The sequence below is a fragment of the Pseudorca crassidens genome, chromosome 2, assembly GCF_039906515.1.
Source record: "Pseudorca crassidens isolate mPseCra1 chromosome 2, mPseCra1.hap1, whole genome shotgun sequence".
NCBI classification, from domain to species: Eukaryota; Metazoa; Chordata; class Mammalia; order Artiodactyla; family Delphinidae; genus Pseudorca; species Pseudorca crassidens.
Window position 1 is genome coordinate 60,473,231 of NC_090297.1, and position 25,435 is coordinate 60,498,665.

Consider the following 25,435-nt stretch of genomic DNA (forward strand, 5'->3'; position numbering starts at 1 on the left):
CTCTTCTTTCTTAAATGGTTTAATAAATTTTCAGATATTTAGTTAACACGCTGCAGGAACAGAAGTATTCCTAACCCTAGTCCTAGAAAAGAGTCACAATAGTAAATAGGTCAAGTCTGTATTGTTTAGGGAACAAGGAGATTTTTGTTGTCTGTTTTAAAGGAGTGCTCCTTGTGAGAGTAGGGCTCTGGATACAGGTGAATAAATTGTGACACAGGACTGCTTCCTTTTTCCTACGGGGATGTTGCTGTCAACTGCGTAACAATGAAGGCAGTTTGTGTAAGGATTTGAGGCTCCAATAAGTTTTTCAAAGACACACACACTATATATATATATATATATATATTCATCAGGGAGAGTCTCTCTGGGTACTTCAAAAGAAGATAATGATGCTTGAAAAAAGTCGTTTGAATAGCTCTTAGGAAGCTGCCGGAATCCTGCTTAGAGATCCTTATCACAGTAGCTCTACTATTACCTAAGAAAAATATGACCCTCACTCCTGTTTCAATCAACATAATTACTGGGTCATTACAGAGTTCAGCGTTGTTTCAAAGGCAGGCTGCCCTCAGTTAATGAGAATCCAAGCTGCACATTTGGCAGCTTGGGCCACCGTTTTCGTCACCGATCTCCACTTTGTTGCTTCGTCTGTCAGAACCGCCCTCAGGACAAAGGGCGGTTGGTGGAGGTGGGAGGGGTTGGGGCAAGGGCTACGGTAAGAGGAGGATATTTGCGTGGCCTGTTTACTGGTTACTCGGTTTCAGTGTCAAGGCAGTTTATTTGCACATCTCTGGCGAACCTCCGGTCTGAGGTCACACAGACGCCTGAGTGGCTCACAGGAGCCAGCAATGAAGCTTCCCTTGGGCCCGGACTCAGGAATTTCACCAGCAGGGACCAACCAAGGGGCCCAGGGACCCCGGCTTCACTCCAAGTCCTGTGCCGTAGGGTTGGCGGCGACGCTCCGGGCGACGCCTCCGCTGCCGGCCAATGAGGAGCAGGGACCGCGTAGGGGCCTGCGCTCATTGGGTCGCGGTGGTTCCGCCCCGAGGTGAAGCAAAGCTGCCGGCCCGCTAATAGAGTCTCAGCTACAGTCCGGCTTTTGTGCGCTCGCCGCTGGTCACCCTGCTGGGCATACCTTTACCTCTCTTTCGCCTAATTCTTCCGTGTCTTTTTCAAGCCCCGACTCACCAGTTTCACAGTTTTATCTTCCTTGCCCTTTAACTCTCACCTTCCTTCGCAGATCAGCATGCAGGAAAAAGACGCCTCCCCACACGGTTTCCTGCCTAGGTTCCAACATTTCGCTACGCAGGCCATCCATGTGGGCCAGGAACCAGAGCAATGGACTTCCCACGCTGTAGTGCCTCCCATCTCACTGTCCACCACGTTCAAGCAAGGGGCTCCTGGCCGGCACTTGGTGAGCTGGGTCTGTCTGGGGCGGTCCAGTGTTGGGCGGTAAAAGAGAGATGGCTTATAAATTAAGAAGGCACGCAAGTAATTTGTGAGGTTTAATTTGTGTATATCAGGAATGATGTTTGCTACACCTGTAAACCTCCTTGTAATAAAGCTTTGTATTGAATGGTTCAATGATCATATTTCTTTTGATAAGCATTTCTTTTGATAAGCAGGACTGGAAGGAACAGTTTGTCCAACATGCCCCATAGATTTGGACTGATATTCATGTGATTTTGGCAAATTTGCAGTTCAAAACTGAGTGTCATAACTTCCTTAAGTTACCTTTAGCAACAAAAATTGTAAAGATATAGTAAGGAGTCAACTAAGAAAAAAATTGTCTCATAACTCACCTGGAATCAAGATTATTCCCAGTAGCTATTAACTCCCAATATTATTCCAGTAGTTATTAATAGCCATTGAGCCAGATTCATAGTTACATTCTATCATGTGTATTACATATATTGCCTCACATAATCCTTACAGCAATTCTAGTATGAACTAGGTTCTTATTTCCCTCATGAAAAACCTGAGGTTTGGGGATAAGTATCAATGCAAAGGCCACATGGCTAGAAAGCAGTAGAGCCGGGATTCCAATGCAGTACTGCTCTGGAACCCCACCCACTGTTGGGCATTAGTCTATCCTGTGCTATACTACAGTAATGCTAGCAATAGTCTAACCCATTGCATCATTGTGGTTTAGTAATTAAGAGCTTAAATCATGTAGTCAGAGGACCTAGGTTTGAATTCTGACACCACCTCTTTTTAGCCAGTTGGTCTTGAGCAAGTTACTTGACTTACCTTAAACCTCAGGTTGATCCTGTGTAAATGGGTTAATAATAGTACCTACCACATAAGTTGTTGATATGTATGTTAAGCTGCATTGTACATTATAACTGCTCAGTAGTTTGCTATTTCATGGTGTTCATATTTGCACTTTTCCTGTTTGATCTGGACAACAACCAGGTTAGAGAGCAAGACAGATATTATGTACTTTTTATAGAAAAGGAACCTACCCAGAGTCATAGATGAGATAGGCCTCTGTGTTCATTACATAGCTTTTCCTTTTTTGGTAGCATACGTGATGGATCTTGGAGTATTTAAAAGTTGCTGAGGTCCAGAAGAAATTACAGTTGACCCTTGAACAACAGGGGTTTGAACTGTGCAGGTCCACTTATATGTTGATTTTTTTCAATAGTAAATACTACAGTGCTGAATAATCTGCAGTTGGTTGAATCTGGGGACATAAACCACAGATATGGAGGAACCTCGGATATGGAGGGCTGACTATAAGTTGTACATGGATTTTCCACTGAGCAGGGGGTCAGTGCCCTAGCCCGGGAGTTCTTCAAGTGTCAACTGTAATTGAATACACTTTGTAGATCCAAAACCTTGATTATACTTCAAACACCTCTTTAGTGTGTTATGTTATATAAGTTGAGGAAAATTCTTTTAGACGTGGCCCTTTGTTTTGTGAAGTAGAGTTCTAAGGGCATTTCTACAACTGGTTTAGGATACTTCTAGCTACTATATTTTGTAATCAAATTGTGTACACAACCTGTCTTCCAAGTTTCTTCCTCGTGTAGGGCTTTGTGAACGTGTAGCTGCCCAAGCTTTAGCATTTAGTGCAAAAGTTAATAATTTAGCTGTGATATTAACAATTAAATGTTTTCAGAGAGGCAGCAGGGGTGGTAAAATCCACGAACTCCTCTTAATATCTTTAAAATGTCAGTTAAGAGCACTAAAGAGAATTTGAGGAGCTGAATGAGAAGCATCTAGTTCTCCACTTCCATCTGGAAAGTCATTGAATGAATGAGAGTGAGAATTGGCACTGAAATATGCTTCTCCCCCCACCCCGCTCCCCAACCACAAAGTTAAATCTCTGCAGTGAATATTTAGGGAGACATGGACTACCTTTCCATGGCAATAGCCACATGAATCTAAACTTTTTTTTCTGTCTGGAGTACAGCTGCAGGTCACATCAAGGAGGTGATGGTGGCCAGTAATGAGGATATCCTGGAGCCCTATAAAATGTCTACCCAGTTTGTCAAAAACAAGGAGACAAAAAAGGCAACAAAACTTAAATATCTATATCTATAGCCATATCTATATCTATCTCTAATACTGGGAGCTCCTGAATCAGAAACAGGTGTAAGAGTGGTTGTGTTTTGTTATGTGCTATGTGGGGCAGGAGGAGAAAAGTATGTATAGGATTTTTAGTGAGTGTTTAAGTCCTGGCTTTGAATTCTGGCACTGACATTCCCTGTAACATTTGGCTTTACTTTCTTTAGAGCAGATTGTGAGGATTAAATAAAATGACTGGATACAGAAAGAGACTGACAAATACTGTATGATATCACTTATATGCGGAATCTAAGAAATAAAAGTAACTAGTGAATATAACAACAACAACAAAAAAACAGACTCACAGATACAGAGAACAAACTAGTGGTTACTAGTGGGGAGAGGGAAGGGGGGAGGGAGGTTAAGGTAGGGGATTAAGAGGTACAAACTACTATATGAAATAAATAAGCTACAAGAATATATAGTATGGCACAGGGAATATAGCCAATATTTTATAATGACTACAAATGGAATATAACCTCTAAAAATTGTGAATCACTATGCTGTACACATGAAACTTATGTAATATTGTACATCAACTATACCTCAATAAAACTAAATAAATCAAATAAAATGACTGGATGAATTCAGGTAGTATAGTGTCATACATGTAAAAGGAATATAATGCAAAATTTAAAAAGGGGTTGTATAGAGCTGTTTTGCTGAGAATTACTCTCTTTTTTGAGTTGCTTTTGTAGAGCTAAAATCTGAACTTCGAGCATTTGTAAGATCTGTTCATAGCTTCCTGTTGGATGCTAAACAGAGCTCACAACACTTATTTTTTAGGAAATGAAGTGCAGGTTAGAAATAGGTTTACTCTGTTGGTTCAGGTGGTTCCTGTTTCCTAATATCCCTAGATTAATGGGTAGAGGTGACTGTAACATAAAAACCACCATTTATCTAGTGGTTAGCACATGCCAGGCATCATGCAGAGAACTTATCTCATTTTATCTTCACATCAATTTTATGAAGTAGATATCTGTATTTTATTCCCATTTTAAAGGTATGGAGATTGACTCTGGGAAATATTAAGTAACTAACCTATTGGCATGTAGCTCGTAAGTGGCAGACACAGAATTCTTACCCAGTTTGGCTGACTTCAGGGTCTCTCCATACCACTACGGCCACAACAGTGATGCTTCTGTCTAATGGCAAGACATGTAATAGATAAATAACAGAAAGACATGGCAGGATGGACCTGTAGTTGAGGAAATGTCTATGTTAAGACCCTGATAATAAATTTAAATCTCTTAGGATGAACTCTAACTTCTTTCCTTCAGGGTTTTGAGTACAGCCGTTCTGGAAATCCCACCAGGAATTGCTTGGAAAAAGCAGTGGCAGCACTGGATGGGGCTAAGTACAGTAAGTGATTTTCATTTCAAAGTTTGTAAAATCTAGAATCCATTCTTATTTGTATAGAAAAAATTACAGAGGTACAGAATGTAGAATTGGAAAGAAATAAGGATTAGCTAGTTCAAAACTCTTATTTTTTAATGACATTGAATTATTTGCTTGAGGTCCCACAGCTGACTTCATATGTATATGTGTAATTATAAGGTGAAAATAAATATGAAGAGAGGCAAAATGGCAGAATTTGCCACTTAGAATTCATGTAAACGTAGTCTTCGTCTGAAGCTGTCAGTATAAATAGATACAAATTAACTAAGTTTTATAATACCACCTATGAGAATATAAACTTTCTTATACTCTGGTTCATTCACCTGCTATTTTGTGCCTGAGAGTAGCACCAAGGAACATTTGCAATAGCCAGGTACCCTTGATACTGTGCTTTGGGAGATTACGGATTAACTCCTCAAAACTTGAATTTCTTCCGTGAAGGGAGTGGATGGCTGTTAAATCATCTCTGTACTTTCTATACAAATGATACGAAATGAGGGCAGAATCGTGAATTTAAAAAAGGAGAGTCTTAGGAGTTTTCTCACAGCAAGAGTGTAGGAATCAGAAATGTTAATATGAGCTTTGGTGTTTGTTTGGGATTGGGGGAGTTTCTTTTGTTTTGGGTGAGAGGGGGAGTTTTTTAAACACTAAATTTCTTAAATTTAGTAATGTGTGGGGAATATTATTTCCCACAGAAATTATAAAGGCTGAGGGTTCATATGCCAGACACTTTTTTCAGGTGGGCTCCAGAAAACACGGTTGTTTTGAATGGGATTTAAAGGTTAGCTTTCTGTATGAATTCATTGTTGGACCACAGATCTGCTTAGTAGAGAACTGCAATGTCAACCTCAACTTTTCTGAAAAAACTTTGCAAAAATTACATTTTCCAAGTTAATTGGATATCCCATCTACTGGTCACAAGTGATTTTTATCATCAAGGTGATACACTGATATTTTATCAGAATATTTTTCTTTACAGTGTTTAATGTGTACAATGCCAGTTATTTTTTTATTATTCAGTTTCACTATTTTTGTTCAATATGAGATTCAGGATCACATGTGTTTAAAGAGAATCCACATTAAAAAATTAAAAAAAATAAAATTTATTAAATTTATCAGGTCTGATTGTGAGTTTTGTTAAAATATTTTCTCAACTGCATATCCATATAGTTAATGGATGAATCATATCTTAGCTCTGTTCCTCAAGTTTGAAATTTCTTTAGAGTTTGATACTTTTAAAGTGTAATTTAATTGGCAATTGGTCTTTTGTCTCCGAATTTTGTAAAGAATTATTTCTTTGAAGCTTTTCAGAGAAATGTTATAACCAAAGCAGAATTAAGTATTTTTATTTTAAAGATATTTTATTTTTGAAATAGAAAGGGGGATTTTGTAATGGTATTAATCAGGGGATTTCTGGTGACTCAGTAGTGACGGTTGTCTTTCAGTCAGCAGAGAGAGGGATATAAAGTAATGCAACTAAATACTGTAGGTGTTTTTAACCTATAGTTCTGACATTTTGGTTTACTCTAACTTGGTTTTTACCTTAGGTTTGGCCTTTGCTTCAGGTTTAGCAGCCACTGTGACTGTTACCCATCTCTTAAAAGCAGGAGACCAAATTATTTGTATGGATGATGTGTATGGAGGTAGGTGACCTCTCTCATTCATGTTGTTTCAGCTGATATTTGAAAGACAATAAAATGGGTCCTGAATTATATTAACAGTGCTACCAGGATTATTGACTATTGATTATCTTTTCAAAATATGATGAACAACTCTATGCTGGTTCACACTTGATAAAGGAGGAGCATAAACACTTAGGGTCTATGCTCCAGAACTTGCTTATAAGAGAGATTGTTTAATAATAATTTTATTTAAGCAGCTGGAATGAGCTTATCCCAGATATATTCTACTCTAGAGAAGATAGTGTTTAAAGAGAGAGTGTTCTAGTGTAATTAAAAATTTTTACCTCCAGTGAAGATGGTCTATAACCCAAGTCATTCTCAAAGGGCTTAACTCTACCCAACCCTTAACCACCCCACCCCCTGTGTTTTTTTTTTTAGGGAAGCTTCTGAAAAGCTGTTGAAAGCTATAGACCTCTTTCCAAAAAATGCACTTAAGACTATACCCAACGTTTATCATTTTAATTTTAAAATGATAAGGCTCCTCTCCAAGGACCCTTACCCCTTGAAACCTATCCATGGATACAAATTTAAGAACTTTCATTCCAAATTGTTTAAATGCTAGTTATATAAAGTGGTAAGTGGGAAGGTAAGGAAGACAAGTTGCCCTTACCTTTAAGTAAGACTGATTTTTGTGTTCAAAACAACAGCAAAAAATTTTGTAAGTATATTATACATATATACCAAATGCTTCCAAATAATTAAAATGTGATTTATGGAATATTATTATCATTTTATCTATCTCCTATTTGAACAAAAAGTTAAATCTGTAAGTTCTTTGAAGGAAGAGACTTACTCTTAGTAATCATTTTATCCCTCTCAGAAATTTGCAAAATGCTTTATATTTTATCATAGTACCCTATGATAGTCTGATGAATTGAAATTATAGAAAAATCAAATTTTTCATTACTATTATAATGTATTATAAAAACCTTTTGGTAAACATAGGTACAAAATCTTGAAAATTGCTGTTGATTTTTTAACAATTCTTTACAGTCTTTTTCTATCTTATATTACCTAGGATCAGTCTACCAAAAGTCCAGTATATCTTTTTTTAAAAAATAAATGTATTTATTTATTTATTGGCTGCATTGGGTCTTCGTTGCTGCCTATGGGCTTTCTCTAGTTGAGGAGAGCAGGGGCTATTCTCTGTTGCTGTGCGCGGGCTTCTCACTGCCGTGGCTTCTTGTTGCGGAGCACGGGCTCTAGGTGCACAGGCTTCAGTAGCTGAAGCACGCAGGCTCTAGAGCACAGGCTCAGTAGTTGCGGCGCCTGGGCTTAGTTTCTCCACAGCATGTGGGATCTTCCCGGACCAGGAATCAAACCCTTGTCCCCTGCATTGGCAGGCAGATTCTTAACCACTGCACCACCAGGGAAGTCCCTCCAGTATATCTTTTTTTTTTTTTTTTGTGGTACACAGCCCTCTCACTGTTGTGGCCTCTTCCGTTGCGGAGCACAGGCTCCGGACACGCAGGCCCAGCAGCCATGGCTCACGGACCCAGCCGCTCTGCGGCATATGGTATCCTCCCAGACTGGGGCATGAACCCGTGTCCCCTGCATCAGCAGGCGGACTCTCAACCATTGCACCACCAGGGAAGTCCCTCCAGTATATCTTTGATGATAATTTTTTTTTTCTTTTTTGGTTCACTATCAATAACAGCAAATTTTTCTTTAAATTTGCATATATATACATCAAATCCAGAACCGTATTTTTAAAAGAAGCCATTCTAAGTTGAATGATTTATCTTCTTTCACTGTAAAACTCTAGTAGTTTGATTTACATTGTCTCATTTGTCTACTAAAGCTTTCAGAACTGCATAACAAAAAGATTGAGAAAGAACAAAGGATAAAAACCAATTCTTTTCTCTTACCAAAGTATAATCAGTTTGAAATTTTATTTTGAATATTTCATTGGCATTGATTCATTTATTTTTTTAAATTTTATTTATTTATTTATTTAGTGGCGCTGGGTCTTAGTTGTGGCATGTGGGATCTAGTTCTTTGACCAGTGATCGAACCTGGGCCCCCTGTATTAGGAGCCTGGGGTCTTAACCACTGGACCACCAGGGAAGTCCCAGTTCATTTATTTTAGATTTGAGTAGTAGGAAGGAATTGTTTTAGAAAGATATTGATATTTCAGGAAGCATGCCACTTCATGTTTGAAGAGTAGAGATTGTATATTTTAAGAAACATTTTCTGCTTCACACAACTTGGTGTGGGTATCAAGTGTATTTTATTTGACTCTGATTTTTAGTTTAAAATTTAAGCCTTATATTCTTTAGTATATGAGAAGGTCAAACTATTCAAACAAAGTAGAATTGCTTTTAGTTGTTTCTTTATTGGTGATTGACACTTCCTTATATTTTTTAAGTGTTTATACTTTTAAGGAATTAATATTTCCTAATACAGTTTTCTTTTCATTTTATCTGATTCTCTTCTGCCTCAGGTACAAACAGGTACTTCAGGCAGGTGGCAACTGAATTTGGATTAAAGATTTCTTTTGTTGATTGTTCAAAAACCAAATTGTTAGAGGCAGCTATTACTCCAGAAACCAAGGTAACTCAGTTTTCAGTTTGTTTGTTTTCCTTGTGATGTTTTGTTTTCATCATTTCTGTTTGCTTGAGGAAATAATTTAAATCTGAATAACAAATTTTACTGGAAGCCATTGGAAACCATCAAGATTAGGATAGGTCTGACTTCTGTGTAGTATAGCATAATGGTTAGGTGCGTGCATTCTGTATTGGGATTCAAATTCTAATTCTGTATCATGGTTGGTGTATTATCATGGGCAAATTATTTAACCAAAGTCTCATTTTTTTTCATTTGCAAAATGGGGACAATTGTACCTGCCTTATTGAAAGGTGATTGTGTGAACTAAATGAGATAAGGCGTATGAAATGCTTATTACAGTACCCAATACATGATGACTGTTAAAAAATTTGTTAGCAAAAGCAGACAATTCTTAACTGCATTACCAAGCTAGTATTGGTAACAAAAGTCACCACAGAGTTTGGGTTACAGAAAAGGAAGTTTGTAAGGAAGCCCCCAAACCCTAAGCATAGTTTTAAGGGTTCTAAGGGATACTTCAGCAAAATGATAGAAACAGAGAATGAGCCACAAGCAGTCTTTAGCTTCCATCCTGGGAAGCTTGTATGCCACCGGAAGGTGTTTTGTGCTGGAATGAATGGCATATGTGATATTCTTTCTTGGGACTTCATTGAAATTCTGCATGGGGAAAAGAAGGACCAGTGCCTTTTATAAGTATCAGCCTTTTCCAACTTTTTGCTAATGATTAAAAGGTTTGAATTGTACTCAAGATTATGTTGCAGTGAATGCTAAAAAATGAAAAGCTTTTCTCACACAAGTTACTTTGAAGATTAACACCAGGGTGAGCTTGAGTGATTAAGGCTTGTTTTTAAAGGAACTTGTTTTTGTTGTTGTTGTTGTTTTTTGTTTGTTTTCTTGCTTGGGAGAAAAGATTCTTATTAAAATAGCTGGTTTGAGTCTTTCTAAGGGAGGAAAGCATATTGTGTGTATATTAATTCTTGTCAATAGAACTTTATATAGTGCCTCTTTACCAACTTGAAATAATACATTTTTCCCCCTGAAATGTCTGCCTCATCATTTGAAGTAGATTTTTTAAGTCTACGTAAAATCTATTTTGTATTTATTTACTTATTTTTATTTTAATTAATTTTTATTATGAATGAGAATAATAAATTCTTACCCAGAAATAAAATTTTATATGTTCTTAAATAATTCTGTTCTTGTAGAATAGGCATTATTTTAACTACCATGTCTTTTCTACAGTAAAACTCTAGAGTAGGAAGAGAGTTAAACCAGACCACTTGTCCATTTACATAGAAAAAAGAACCATTAATCCTTTTAAAAAGAAAGCTGTAGATAATGTCAATCAATACAGTGGCAGCTTGTTTAACAAACAGAATTCTTTTCTTTGGTCTTTTCTATAACTATCAAACATCCACGATGTGCCTGGATTGTGCTTGGTTTTTGAATAGACAGATAAATATGATACTGTCTCTTAAGTGAGCTGTGGCCAGGTTTTCTGTTGTGTGTGTCACTTTCCTTCCTCACTCTAAAACCCATTCTCTTCTTCAAGTTCTGGGGACTTATTTTGTAGGTTCTAGTGCATCTGGCGTTAAGTTACTATTCAGGATATTTTTGGCGTCATAGAGATTGTTCTCTTTACTGAAAATTCCAGAATGTAAACTTAGACAACCTATGTTATTTATCTTTGAGAACAAAATTCCCAGACATTGAACTATCTCTTTGGAATTCATCCTCTTTTTAATGGAAAATAATTACAATAATTAACTTGAATGCTTTTCTGCTTATATGTACACTATCTCATTTGAGCCTTACAACAACTGTATAAGGTAAATATTATCAATCCTATTGTATAGATAAAAAATTGGAAGAACGTAGAGGGTTAGTTACTTACCTATGATGACTTCTTAGAAATTCATGGGGCTGGGATTCAGATTCAAACCTTTAAACTTCATTATCTATGGTCTTCCAATGTAGCCTCCCAGATGGTTACAGTACATGAGATAGATGTTTGGCAGTGTGTTTTTACAAACTATTGTCATTTACTGAATTGTTTTAGCTTGTTTGGATTGAAACTCCCACAAACCCTATCTTGAAGATGATTGACATTGAAGCCTGTGCACATACTGTCCATAAACATGGAGACATTATTTTGGTCGTGGATAACACTTTTATGTCGGCATATTTCCAGGTAAATGATTAGTAGACTACACAGGTACCTGTAATTAGGAGAGGAAGGACTTGTTTACATTAAATTACATGAAATCTGCTTATAATTATTGATTAGACAAAGAATTAAAATTGGATCTTTCCTACCATTAGTTAATATCTTTTCAACACTACGTTAATATGTTGTGTGGGGCTTTGTGTGTTTTAAATGTTGTCTTAATTAAAGCTTTTAAGTTCTCTGTGTAAACTCTCTGAAGACCTGGCCGTATTATATGATTGTATATGTCAGTGCCTTACACATAGTAGGGGTTTCAATGTTTATGTTTTGGTTCCAGGTCAGTTATATTATTTTATATATATTTAAACCTGGCTAACTTTTCAAATAAAAGGAAGAGAAAAGCTATACTCAATGACATCTCAGTGTACATCACACATTATTTCTCCATTTGTCTTCCCTCTTTCTAGTTTGTCTTCCCTCAGTGCTTCGAAGACCATGCCCTGCCCTCTATATCTTTACCTTATTTGTATCATGAATTTCTACTCCATGTTTCACCTTGTATCTGTGAGTACAGCTCCTTTACAGTGCTCCTTTTAGACTCTCTCTTTTCCTGCCTGTCCTCTACATACATCTCTTCCCCACTCAAACCCTCCCATTCACCCGCAATTCCTTTCTTTCTTTTCTTGTACATTTTTCCAGATTCTTCTTTTCTGCTTTGCTCCTTTTGGTAGATCATCTTGGGATCTCTCTATAATTGACTGGTTGTCTGGCTTTTCCCCACACGTTCTCCTTTTCTTTCGTCTGGGTAACCTAACTCTGTTATCTTTCTTTATTAGGAGTTACCATCTCCCTGCTATTTCCTTTTTGTCTGTATCCTGTGGTCATTCTTATTACACCTCCTGTAGTTCACCTTTATTCTGCAGAGCTCCTGAAACCCGAGCTCATTTTCTCCAACTCTTCAATTAGGCACATGTTTACAAGCTCAATTGTTTATATTCCCTGCTTCTGTTCTGGGCCCCTGAAGTTGGCTGACTCCCTAGGAGTCTGCACAAAGCTATTCTTCACCTTACTCCATTTTATTCGGAAGGCACTACCATGTTTTACCTTCCTTTCCTGAAACACATTTCCTGGCTACAATGTGTTCAGATGGCTTCATGTGTCATCTACCTTTGGCTCATGATATAGCTTCAGCTGATTCTTTTTTTTTTTTTTTTTTGCTATGCGGGCCTCTCACTGTTGTGGCCTCTCCCGTCACGGAGCACAGGCTCCGGACGCGCAGGCTCAGCGGCCATGGCTCACGGGCCCAGCCGCTCCATGGCATGTGGGATCTTCCCGGACCGGGGCACGAACCCGTGTCCCTTGCATCGCAGGCGGACTCTCAACCACTGCGCCACCAGGGAAGCCCCAGCTGATTCTTATATCAAGTAAGGCAGTTGTTTCCAAGTGAAAATCTCCTGGCATCATCTATTTGTCCCAGGTGATTTTCACTCTTGGAGTCTTTATCCCAACTCCTTACGCCAACTACCACTTACAGTAGGGCAGTTATTATAGCATAGGATTGCTCTAGCTGAGTCATCATGAGTCCTGTATATTCCCAAAGAGATTGCATGAATCATTTTAGCTGGGCCTGCCCAGGTTACTCATCAGGCCTGGCCCTTTTTCTCCTATTGTTGTCACTAAAATAGGTCCAGTTTTTCCACCTTTCTGAAGCCCACATCACATTCCTCATGCCAGGGACTGCAATTTGCTTCATTTCAGTCTGGATTCATTCCAGTTGAATTAATCAGAATCACAGTGTCCCTAGGCAACCACAAACCAAATGTGGAACCACATTTGGTTCCACAAAGCAAATCTTCTGAAAAGATCCTCTCATTATTTTACACTCATGAAAAGTGGGTATGTTCTGTCTTTCCTGTCTTTTGTCTTCTTGATCTTTTATAAGTCTCACAAAAGGCAAAATGGACATACAAGCATAAAGTTTCCACGTAGAACCTCTGAATTCCGGTAGTCTGAGTCCTGTCTCTACCATTTTTTAAATCTGAGTGATCTATTTTATTTTTCTTAGTCCCTTTTCCCCATCTGTACAATTAGTCATAAAAATACTGATTTTATTGAGTTAGGTAAAGTATTTTGAACAATGCTTCACTGGGTTATGTAAAGTGCTTCACTGGGTTATGTAAAGTAACTCATGATTCTTGGAGCATAATGGCATCAACAGTTGTTAGTTATTGGTTTTTATTTTTCCTTTTGACCATAGAGTTTACAGAATGTTAGCCCTGGAAGAGACCTCACACAACATCTAGTTTGACTCATCACTTTAGAGATGAGCAAACACATATGTAGAGAGTGCTTTGAGGAATACCACACTTAAAATGTCCTATTTTTGAAACCCTAAATGAAAAGTCCCATAGCCCCCAGCTAGGGAGGTTAAAAACACACACACACACACACATGCGCGCACGCGCATGCCCACGCACACACACACTTTATTTTAAAGGAAATTTAAATGGAAAGATGTTGATATTACATTATTTAGTGAATAAGTTGTTTATTAGTTTAATTTTCACCGTAAACAAAGACATCTAAGACTAAAGAATTACTTTGCAGGAAAGTTCAGTGAGGGAAAACAATCTAAACAAATTTCCTTATAAGTGATTTTACACTTGACAAAACTAGTATAATAAAAGAGTAATTAAGAGTCAAGATCATGGCAAATCAATAAATAACCACAGCATACATTGTAAGGTTTTAATGATTAAAAACCTAAGCACATCACTTTTATACTTACTTGACAGAACAATTGCTAAATGTTTGTGTCAACTATTCTGTGTTTACTGAGTCATAAAATGCCAACATCTCTGCTAAAGGTAATAAATTTAGGGGCTAGTCAGCAACTGCTCTAAAGAAACAAGTTCAGAAGACCTGTTGACCTGAGTTTATCTGCTATTTCCAGAAAATTTGTGCCTTTGGATTTAATACTGGTTCTAATACTTTGTATTTTTATTTGGTGTGAGGGAGGAAAGGGAAAGATAATACCAGAGTTCCTGGAAATTTTAAGATGTGCGTATTTTTAAAAGTTAGAATAGGAATGGAATTTACAATAATAAATAGGCAGGCAATGAAGCATATTTTCAAGTGATTTCCCATTTGGAATAAAAACCTTTTATTCTTTTCAGCGGCCTTTGGCTCTGGGAGCTGATATTTGTATGTATTCAGCAACAAAATATATGAATGGTAAGACAGTCTTCACTTAGAATGTTCTTTTCCATCAATAGATGAAAGTAGCATAAGACTTTATCCTTTTATCCCTTTACTTCTATTATTCAGGTTTTCTCTGTGACTCATGTAGAAAGTAAGAAAATACTTTGATTAAATATAGGACTTCATTTATAGCAGACAAAACTATGCTCATGATTTAACAGCAGAGGATTAAAATGTACTATAAATGTTATATTTTTATCCTGCTGATAGCTTAAAAAGAAACATTTAATTTTTACATGATTTTAATTTTATTGTTTAAGGTATCGCTTTTGCTAAAGTTTATTTAAACTGATTCTACAGGGATTTTTCCCAGAGTTTTTTCAAGTGAAAGTCACATTTTAGAAATTATAAGCTGAGGAATAAACATATGTTGTTTTTAACTTAAAGTTTTTTGTTTTTGTTTTGTTTTTTTTAGGCCACAGTGATGTTGTGATGGGCTTAGTGTCACTTAATTCTGAGAGGCTTCATGATAGGCTCCGATTCTTGCAAAATTGTAAGTATTAAAAAACCCAAATTTCCCCTTATGCTCTCAAAGTGACTACATTCGATATTTGTATTTCCACTAAGTGCTGTGAAGTGATAGCATTCCACTAATTTAGGAAGAAATGAGAAATAGTGGGAAAAATTCTGATTTTTTAGAGGAAAGAAAAATTGGGTTATAAAAATACAGTTATAACATAATAGGGCTTTACAACATGACCAAGAGATATGTTTTGTTATTTTTCAAAGCCATGTTACTTTTGATCATAATTTGGTAAAGCTCAAGTAAATTTTTGTTTTTTTCTGTCCCACCGAGCATCACGTAGGATCTTAGTTCCCCGACCAGGGATCAAACCCGCGCTCCTTGCATTGGAAGTGTGGAGTCTTAACCACTGGACCACCAAGGAAGTCCCTCAAGTGAATTTTTAGTTTTATGACTTAATGGATTCTTTTGTCTCTTTTTTTAAACATTTAGAATGATGGCTTTCTTATACTATACCTTTTATATCTGAAATGATGATAACTTTTAAATGGCACTTAACATATAAACTTATATTTTTCAACAGGTGTCTAAACGTCTGTTTTCTGTTTAGATTGTTTTCTTATCTCAGGTATGGAGAAGGGTTTATTGAAAGAGACTTGATTTAACCACTGTGATTTGACAGAAAGATAAGATACAAACATAATTAGGAATAAAAATCCCCTTCCAGGGAATACATGTTGGGTAGCAAAAGGGGGCACTGAGGAAGGAAACCAAAATTTATTGCTTGATAAATTCCTTTCATTTATAAAAAAAAAAAAAAAGGACTGAGGCACGTATCCTGGAGGCATGGGAAATCACAGGCTGCTTTAGACAAAAGCTAAATAGAATATTGGTAGAACACTCAGAAATAATAGGAGCTGAACTGCTATTTTCTCTGTGTATTATAATACTCTGTCAAAGAAATACAAGATTAAACTATGTCCTTTCATTAAAATCATAGAAAAGACTTGATGCTCATATTTGAAAAGTTCATATCATTGTATTTGTACTTAATTTTCAGGATAATTCATTTTCCCTCTCATTTTTTAAAAAATAAATTTATTTATTTATTTTTGGCTGTGTTGGCTCTTAGTTGCTGCGCGTGGGCTTTCTCTAGTTGCGGTGAGCAGGGGCTACGCTTTGTAGCGGTGCGTGGACTTCTAATTGCAGTGGCTTCTCTTGTTGCAGAGCACGGGTTCTAGGCACGTGGGCTTCAGTAGTTGTGGCACTCCGGCTCAGTAGTTGTGGCTCACGGGCTTCGTTGCTCCACGGCATGTGGGATCTTCCCAGACCAGGGCTCGAACCCGTGTCCTCTGCATTGGCAGGTGGATTCTTAACCACTGTGCCACCAGGGAAGCCCTCCCCTCTCATTTTAAAGCCCATTTCACTAAGCATGTTTTATGCTTCATTCTCATGTTTCTAATTTGATATATTAATTTTTCCCACTAAAACTCAAACATTGGGCTTTGTAGCTAACTTCTCAGAGTCACTATAATGAAAAAGAGCAGTGAGAGGATTTTCTGGGTGCCTCCTCACCTTCAGACTAATCCAGGACATGTTCATTTTGCAGCTCTTGGAGCAGTTCCATCTCCTATTGACTGTTACCTCTGCAATCGAGGTCTGAAGACTCTACAAATCCGCATGGAGAAGCATTTCGAAAATGGAATGGCAGTTGCTCAGTTTTTGGAGTCGAATCCTTGGGTAGAAAAGGTTATTTATCCCGGTATGTTAATCTGCTTTCTAAGCACATATGCTTACACTAGGATTTTAAGTGTCATCCTATGCATCCTGTTTATGTAACATTTGTTTGTAAGTTAGGTGCTTTCATATATTTTTATGTTGTTCACTTATTGAGCTTTTTGTGTGTCTGTGTGTCAGGCTTTTTGGTGGGTCTGATGGTAAAGAAGATGGACATGATCTCTGGCCTAGCGTTGTCTATAGTCTAGTGGTTGCTTAGATGTTAAAAAATTAATCTTACATATTTGATGTTCCTGTCTTTAGCTTGAAGGTTTGTGTATACCTGTTCCAGGATTGCAACCTTGTACTTTCCAGTAATTTGCTGGTAATCTTATCAGTCTGATATTCTGCATTAGCTCTAACTTTTATCTGATATAGATTGAGACTTGATACTTGGTACCAAAACTCCCCCGAAATTCTATTACTTTTTTTTGGAATTTCTTCACCTTTACAACATCTAGAAATGCTCATGTGAGTTAGCAGACTTACATGTTACTCTTTGAATTTATTTTACCAGACTTTTTAATTGTGGTCTGGTCGTCTTAAGTAAATAGTTCTTTTAAACCCTTTTGAGGTGTGCATCCATGTAGTCTTGGGTGTAAAGGAGAATTAGGCTTGATCCCTGCCCTTAAGGAATTTAGATAAGGCAAGGCAGAAATACATAGGAGATTAAATGCCCTAATATGTACACTAGGTATAGAGCTGTTGACTGGTGTGCATTTTGAATGGAGGAAGGGAGAAGAGTTTTGGGCTGTGCCCTGAGGAGTGGGTAGCATTTGTTAAAAGGTCATGGACAATACATTTCAGATTTTTTCCATAAGTGTTTATTAAAGCCAACCATGGACCAGGCCTTGCACTCGGAACTAGGATCCAATTATTAATAAAAGAAATAGCTTTCTCCTCATGGAGTTAGTCTGGTGGGTAAGACAGACATTAAGCAAAAAAATTACAGAGGATATAATTAACAGAGGGAAGGGGGCAGTCAGTGGAGAGAATGTTCCAGGTTAAAGGGAGAGCATATGCAAAAGTCCCAAGTTGAAAAAGAGTGTGATGCCACTGGTGTAAAGAAAGCTGGCATGGCTAGAGCAAGGAGAGACCAGAAAAGATAGGTCAAAATGAAGCTAGAGAGATAGACAGGGACCAGAACAAGAGGTCAGATGTCAACATGGCATAAAGCTCATTATTAGGCTTATTTGCAGTTGACTTAAGCAAATGGTGATTTTGTTGTTGTTCTGAAATTACATGTTTGACTCTAAAATAAGACATTCGTTATACCTTATGACTACAGGACTGCCCTCTCATCCTCAGCATGAGCTGGCAAAGCGTCAGTGCACAGGTTGCCCAGGGATGATCACCTTTTATATCAAGGGCTCCCTTCAACATGCTGAGACTTTCCTCAAGAACCTAAAGGTAAACTTTCAAACTAGTTTTTTAAACTGTAGACGTTAAGACCTTCTTATAACATTATTATAGTCATTATTTCTCACTTCCACCTGACTCATATTAATGTTGTTGTACGTGGAGTTCACACCCACAAGCCTCTTTGTCATGAAATGCTTTGGGTTGGAAAATCACTTGAAACAAGAGTGATGCAGTAGCAGATATATGAATCTGCTTACTTAACTTATTTAACTCTGCACACTGCCGTCCATTTGAGAGAGACAGAATGTTCTAATCCATTGGTTTTTAAATTTAAAGTGAACCGTCTTTTCAAATGAAGTATTATATGAAACCGCAGTAGTGTGTGGTCACTGCAATGACGGAAGACTGTTCTGAAATCCAGCCTAGGAATGGCTTTCTAAACCCTGCACCACCCAGGTTGCATCTGCCTGGAGTGACGGAAGGGAGGCCTTTGCCTAATGTTCACAGAGGCAGAAGGCTCTCAGGGGCCCTGGGAGAGAGACCTGTGTAACTCCATACTTTGGGCTTACTTTGAGCTCATGCAGTAATGTATTTAAGACTGAGTTTTAAATACTACAGATCTAAAGAAAAGGATGCTTCTGGATTAGTCAAAGTTCTATTGGTTCTAAAATTTGTCCACTTCTAAAATCAGAAATATAGTAGTGCACATTTGATTTAACACAGTTGTGAGAAGAATTTTTAACATGTTGTGAAATTCTATGACACTATAACACTAAATACAACAACCAAGTTTTTTTCCCTTCTTCCCTAGGAAGGGGTTAAATAGATGTATTAATTTAGTGAGTGATACATATTAATGAGTAAGTTTGTATAACTTGATAGACATTTAGAGATTTTTATTTAAAGGTTAACCACAGAGCTATGTCTCAAGTGTAATAATTCTGAGGTTTTAGAGCTCATGTTATTGTGCTGGGTCTTAGTTGCAGCTGAAGGGCTCCTTAGTTGTGCCTCATTGGCTCCTTAGTTGCGGCATGTGGGCTCCTTTTATTAGTTGTGGCAGGCGGGCTCCTTCTTTGCAGCTCAAGGGCTCCTTAGTTGATCTTTGTCTGCTCCTTAGTTGCAGCATGTGGGCTCCTTAGTTGCGGCTCACCATCTCCTTAGTTGTGGCACATGAACTCTTAGTTGTGGCATGCATGTGGGATCTAGTTCCCTGGCCAGGGATCGAACCTGGGCCCCCTGCATTGGGAGTGTGGAGTCTTAACCACTGTGCCACCAGGGAAGTACCGATCAACTTTTTTTTTTTTTTTTTTTTTTTGTGGTACGCGGGCCTCTCACTGTTGGGGCCTCTCCCGTTGCTGAGCACAGGCTCTGGACGCGCAGGCTCTGTGGCCATGGCTCACGGACCCAGTCGCTCCGCGGCATGTGGGATCCTCCCGGACCGGGGCACGAACCCGTGTCCCCTGCATCGGCAGGCGGACTCTCAACCACTGCGCCACCAGGGAAGCCCACCGATCAACTTTTAATGTTTTAAAAATTAACACATAATATGTCTAATTGGGGCGTCCCTGGTGGCGCAGTGGTTAAGAATCTGCCTGCCAATGCAGGGGACACAGGTTCGAGCCCTAGGCTGGGAAGATACCACATGCCGTGGAGCAACTAAGGCCGTGCGCCACAACTACTAAGCCTGTGCTCTAGAGCCCGCGAGCCACAACTACTGAAGCCCATGTGTCTAGAGCCCGTGCTCCACAGCAAGAGAAGCCACCACGATGAGAAGCCTGTGCACTGCAATGAAGAGTAGCTCCCGCTCGGCGCAGCTAGAGAAAGCCCGGGCGCAGCAACAAAAACCCAATGCAGCCAAAATAAGTAAAATAAATTAATTAATTAATTTAGTCTGGTGAAATCATTGTTATGGATTTTATTCTGATTTTTTCTCCAAGTTTTTATCCAATTTGTAGTTTATTCATAATTGCACCATTTTCCATCCCCCGTCCCGAGGCCATTTTATCAACAACATTTATTTTTAGATTTTAGTATTTTTATTTTAGTAGAAGATCTATATTAATATTTTCTTTGCCACAGCTATTTACGCTGGCTGAGAGCTTAGGAGGATATGAAAGTCTTGCTGAGCTTCCGTAAGTATTTCTGTTTTTCTCAGTATTTTAACTTTGATTTCAGCTGTAATGATTGTTTGGAAAAGGAGTAGGATAAAATCGGGGATCATTCAAGATATTTAGCAATAAGAGCAGCATGGCACTATCTAGTTGGAATGGACTCTAACTCCATAGAATGGAGACCCTGATAAAAATTTAATGGGGGCTACTAAACAGTAAGCTGCGTCCTCCCAAATTTTGCTTTTTTCCTATTTGCCTGAAGGAGATTCCAGCGGTAATTCTCTGACCTCCGAACCAGGGCCACTTGTTCTACTCCACTCTGCTCTGGAAGGGAGGTTGGAGACTTTGTACCAGAAGGGCTGATTTTAAGACTCCAGGGGAAATTGAGAATGTGTTTCTGATAAAAAAAATCCTCCATACTCTTATTTATCAGAGGAGAGCCCTGCTAGTTACCATCAAGTCTGTTTGTTTTCTGTTTTCTGTGGGGTAAATGGCTCTGTGTCATCTGTGACATAAACCCAAAATTCAACTGTATTCCTGACCCTTCATTAACTGACCCAACCAATTCATCTAATTTTATCAAAGCACCAGAGGATAATAGAACACAAAACAGCCTAAGATCAGGGAGTCCAACAGCTTATATTACAGACAAGGAAACAACGGTTCAGAAAGTTTTGCTGATGAATCAAATGTCACACAGGAATATGTTAGCAACTTCACTCTTGAGGCTTTGCGTCAGAAACTGTGAACGGAGAGTTTAAAGCAGCCTTGATCTGGATTTGAGAACATCAATCACTTAACCTTTGTGCTTCAATCTTTTCATCCATAAAATAGTATTAATAATTAAAATAATGATTATTATTTAATGATTATCTGTCCCAGCAAGCATTCCTGAGCTACATCCTGTTTTTCTTTTTACGTTTCTATGACCATATATTATAATTATTACAGGGATAAATCAATATCATTACCTATTAATTTTCAACTGTATTAAATGCATGGTATATTTCTATGTTTTAATTTTCATGAACATTTTTTTTTTTTTTTTTTTTTGCGGTACGCGGGCCTCCCACCGCTATGGCCTCTCCCGCTGCGGAGCACAGGCTCCAGACGCGCAGGCTCCGCGGCATGTGGGATCTTCCCGGACCGGGGCACGAACCCGCGTCCCCTGCATCGGCAGGCGGACTCTCAACCACTGCGCCACCAGGGAAGCCCTTCATGAACATTTCTGAAATAACTATGTGCAGAGGAATGTCAGGGATTACTAAAATTTAGGCACATTTCCTGCCCTGGTTTAGTAGTTTATAGTTCATGCGGAGAGTCAGGCAATTTCATAATCTTTAAAAAAAAAAAAATGAAACCCAAATAATGATTCAAATAATTAAAATAAGCCATAGAGGTTTTTGTTAGTCTTTCAGGAAAATGCTTGCTAATAAGTCTGGATGCACAAGAGGGCACACTCAGCATATGAAATTGGTTTATTTTTCGTAGTAATGCAATGTATATTACTTTAAGGCTCTCTTAAAAGTAGACCTCGCTTGATTTATTTAGGGATGTGGTTTAAAGTTGCTTGGCCCTCAGGAGCTCCAGCTAAGCGCTAACCCCAGTGCCAGTGGAAGCATAAATTTAGGTCAGAGCTTGTCTGTTTTATCACCCTCATTCTGTGTCTCCCAACAACGCTGCAACCAGTGCAGCATTGCAGTCAGCGGGGAGGAAGCTGAGCCAACATGTACTGGGTTGGTCTCCCAGCCTAACAACGTGTGTTAACTTGGTGACCTTAGAAAACTTACTATCCACTCTCAATTTCAGTTTTCTCGATTTTAAAATGTGGATAACAGTGTACTGAGATAAGGAAATTGACTGAGGACAGGTAACTTTTACAAGCCCAACACAGCCAGTATGTGGAGGGGCTGAGAATCATACCCAAGTCTATTGGTCCCAGAAGCCTAAGTTCTTATTTCTACACATTCACTCTCTTTTAAGGAATTAAGAGCCTAAAAAGGCAGAACATTTTAAGGAGGAGGTTTGCATGTAAAACTTCATTAGAGTGATCAAAGAAGATATTCATTTACTTTGGACACAACTCAGATTTTCTTTCCATGGGCCTGAAGTGGATAGGAGAAAGTGATTCCTTCTGCTGGTGGTGGAAGGGGATGGTGGAATGTTGGGGGCAGTGTACATCTAAGCGCTCCCTAAGACTATATAAGCCTCCCCTCTGTGATGCCTCAGCCCGCAGAGATTCTCCCTCCTCTGATCTCCGGCAGTTCTTATTGTCCATACTTGTTTGGTATTTGCTGTAGACTGTTCTGTTTTGTGAATTGTCATAGTCTTTAGCTCCTGCTTTGTTACCTAAAGAAAATATCTCATTCTTCTTGGTTTCCCAATTCTTACTATAGAGCCTGAACCATAGTAGGTGCTCTACCCTTACCCATGCTGACGATGACGATGAGTTGCTACGTGATCTTGAACATCCTCTGAGGCCTCTGTGTCATGAGTTATGTGTTGGAATTAATTCCTAATGCTTAGTGATTGCTACCAGTGATCGTAGGTTGTCTTTCCCTGATCTGCCTCAGAAGGTCCAGTTCTGGATTGATCCTTTGATCCAGATGGAATTAATTCTGACCAGCTCTTGATCCAAGAGGCCTCTTATAAGTGCAGCTGGTTGGTCATGGGGTGTATGACTTCTGGCCAAGGCCTCATTCAGGTTGGTGTTAAAATCCACACACTGGAGGCTATATCTTCCCCTCCTGCATGGGGGTGTTTGACTGGCACCTTCAGTGTCCGATTGAGTATACCTTACTGATGGTATGAAAACAATAAAAGATCTTTGTGTTCATTTAAAATCATGACTAGAAATGATAATTTGCACAATTCCTTAATTTTTTGCCTGCGAAACATTGTAGGTGTATGAAGCATTTGATATTTAGAGTAGAAAAATTTTGAAAATAGTTGCAATTTATGAGATAGAAACATGCATCCCCTGCTACAATATAGTGATCAAAATTTTGCTCGTTCTTTCTTTCAGGGCAATCATGACCCATGCTTCAGTGCCTAAGAGCGACAGAGAAGTCCTTGGAATTAGTGACACACTGATTCGACTCTCTGTGGGCTTAGAGGATAAACAAGACCTACTGGATGATCTAGATCAAGCTTTGAAGGCAGCAGTAAGTTTTATTTTAGTGTGTGTGTGTGTGTGTGTGTGTGTGTGCGCGCGTGCGCACATGCTTAATCTTGGGAGCGGCGGGTCACTATGTTTATAGAGTGGCCTCACTATGTTTATAGAGTGGACTGTAAACGTTTTCTCTTTTCTTATTACAATATACAGGGTGTATAAATGTATAGGGAAATCAGTCGAAATGCAGATTTAAAAGAATGTAGTCTTCAGAAAAGAATTCTTGGAGGAGGTGAAGTCTTTGCCTGAAGGTTTAATAACATATTTTTCTTGTGCACTGTTAATACAGCACTCTCCAAATGCAAGTCACAACTAGCATTCCAGAACTGCTATTAGAGGTTGCTTCCTGCAAAAAGATCAAAACTTCTGAATAATTGAATGGACCATTAATGAGCCTTTGCAGAGTTTTCAAGTGAAAATTTTAAGGGACTTTATTACCTTTCACAACTGTAATCTTCCTGGTATCATTCCTGTTAAAAAGTTTCCTCTTTCCCATATTGTAATTGACAAGTCAATTCTGTTAAGATCTTTTTGTTAATTTGGATATACATTTGCCTCTGAAGGAGGTGAGATTTGTGCTGCTATTGGGGATTGTGTTCTTTTTTTCAAGCTTAAGATTTATATTGATCATGTTTACAATATAATGGCATTTCATTTTTCATGTTTTCTGAGGAATTTAAATTATTAAATGAATGTTCTTAAATCAAGGGTGATTTTGTATATTGTTGAAAATTGCACTCAAAGCAATGGTTTACACTTAATTACCATAAGCCAAAAATCAAATATCTGAAAAGTCTGTGAAATTTTACTGATTTAAGGTTGTACTTACTATTTTTTTAAAAAATAAATCTAATTATCAAATGTATCCCATTGTGATATTTCTGTACTATGTGGCATTAAATTGTATTCCTGGGCCCTTTTAATTCCCAACTCTTAGAGGTCTCAGCTTCTTAATTTTTATAAATTCAATTGTGTAATTATCATGGTCAAATCTTAGTGTTTGCACGTTAGTTATAAAATCTGTACGGGGCAGGTCAAAAGCCACTTTTATAGAGAAATATTACTTCTTATATTTTCATCTGAAATAGTAAATTTGTTGAGGCTAAAGGAAGAAATAGTTTCATAGCTAGAAGCATAATCAGCAAGTTATTGTCACTATGTCGTAAGTCAAAATAATTGGATTTTTTAAATTGTTTGTACTAAAGACTTTCAGTCACATTTGCTATCACCATTTGTTTCAGTTTTAAAAAATCCTATCATTGGGACTTCCCTGGTGGTCCAGTGGTTAAGACTCCATGCTTCCATTTCAGGGGGCATGGTTTGATCCCTGTTTGGGGAACTAAGATCCTGCATGCCCAAGGGCATGGCTGGGGCGGGGGAGCCTATCATTGAACTCGATTAATAATAGTGCTGGGTAGGAGGAGAATACATACAAATACATATTCTTATGTATTGTGCATTTCTGAATTATGTGTAGGGACCCTGGAAATTCTGTCTCTGTAGGTAGCAGCATTTTTTTTTTTTCCGTACGCGGGCCTCTCACTGTTGTGGCCTCTCCCGTTGCGGAGCACAGGCTCCGGACGTGCAGGCTCAGCGGCCATGGCTCACGGGCCCAGCCGCTCCGCGGCATGTGGAATCTTCCCGGACCGGGGCACGAACCCGTGTCCCCTGCATCGGCAGGCGGACTCTCAACCACTGCGCCAGCAGGGAAGCCCGGTAGCAGCATTTTGAGGCTGGTTATATCCCACTGTGGTTTCTGGAAGACTTGATTTCTTGCCATTTCTGTACCTTAAGGCTGTAGGGATAAACAAATGACCATTTGAATAAGAAAAGAAAAGGCTATTTATTCTAAGCTTACAAGGGAGTCAGCTACTGTCACTTGTTTTTTGGCAGACTCAAAAATTTCCG

At 38.5% G+C, this 25,435-nt stretch overlaps 1 protein-coding gene across 5 annotated transcripts; it reads left to right on the plus strand.

The window, feature by feature from the left end:
- Positions 1-1,037: 1,037 nt before the first annotated feature.
- CTH (cystathionine gamma-lyase) lies at positions 1,038-24,392 on the plus strand. Of its 5 annotated transcripts, XM_067726561.1 has the most exons (12): positions 1,049-1,411; positions 4,851-4,932; positions 6,516-6,611; positions 9,094-9,203; positions 11,275-11,406; positions 14,559-14,616; positions 15,059-15,136; positions 16,716-16,868; positions 18,171-18,292; positions 20,324-20,376; positions 23,381-23,519; positions 23,817-24,392. In XM_067726561.1, exons 1-12 carry the CDS (start codon positions 1,244-1,246, stop codon positions 23,841-23,843), a joined length of 1,218 nt encoding a protein of 405 aa, XP_067582662.1. In that variant the 5' UTR covers positions 1,049-1,243; the 3' UTR covers positions 23,844-24,392. The 5 variants fall into 5 exon arrangements, with proteins under 5 accessions (XP_067582663.1, XP_067582661.1, XP_067582660.1 ...); XM_067726560.1 differs by lacking the exons at positions 23,381-23,519; positions 23,817-24,392 and adding an exon at positions 21,459-21,745 and having other exon boundaries at positions 1,042-1,411; XM_067726559.1 differs by lacking the exon at positions 23,817-24,392 and having other exon boundaries at positions 1,044-1,411; positions 23,381-23,783.
- Positions 24,393-25,435: the final 1,043 nt, after the last annotated feature.

What these genes read in the sequence shown, in the direction of transcription:
- CTH (XM_067726559.1), top strand. Translation starts at nt 1,244, where the DNA reads ATGCAGGAAAAAGACGCCTCCCCACACGGTTTCCTGCCTAGGTTCCAA. An exon ending in TATGGATGATGTGTATGGAG is followed by an intron (nt 6,612 to 9,093) that starts GTAGGTGACCTC and finishes CTTCTGCCTCAG; the next exon opens with GTACAAACAGGTACTTCAGG. An exon ending in GCTCCGATTCTTGCAAAATT is followed by an intron (nt 15,137 to 16,715) that starts GTAAGTATTAAA and finishes TTCATTTTGCAG; the next exon opens with CTCTTGGAGCAGTTCCATCT.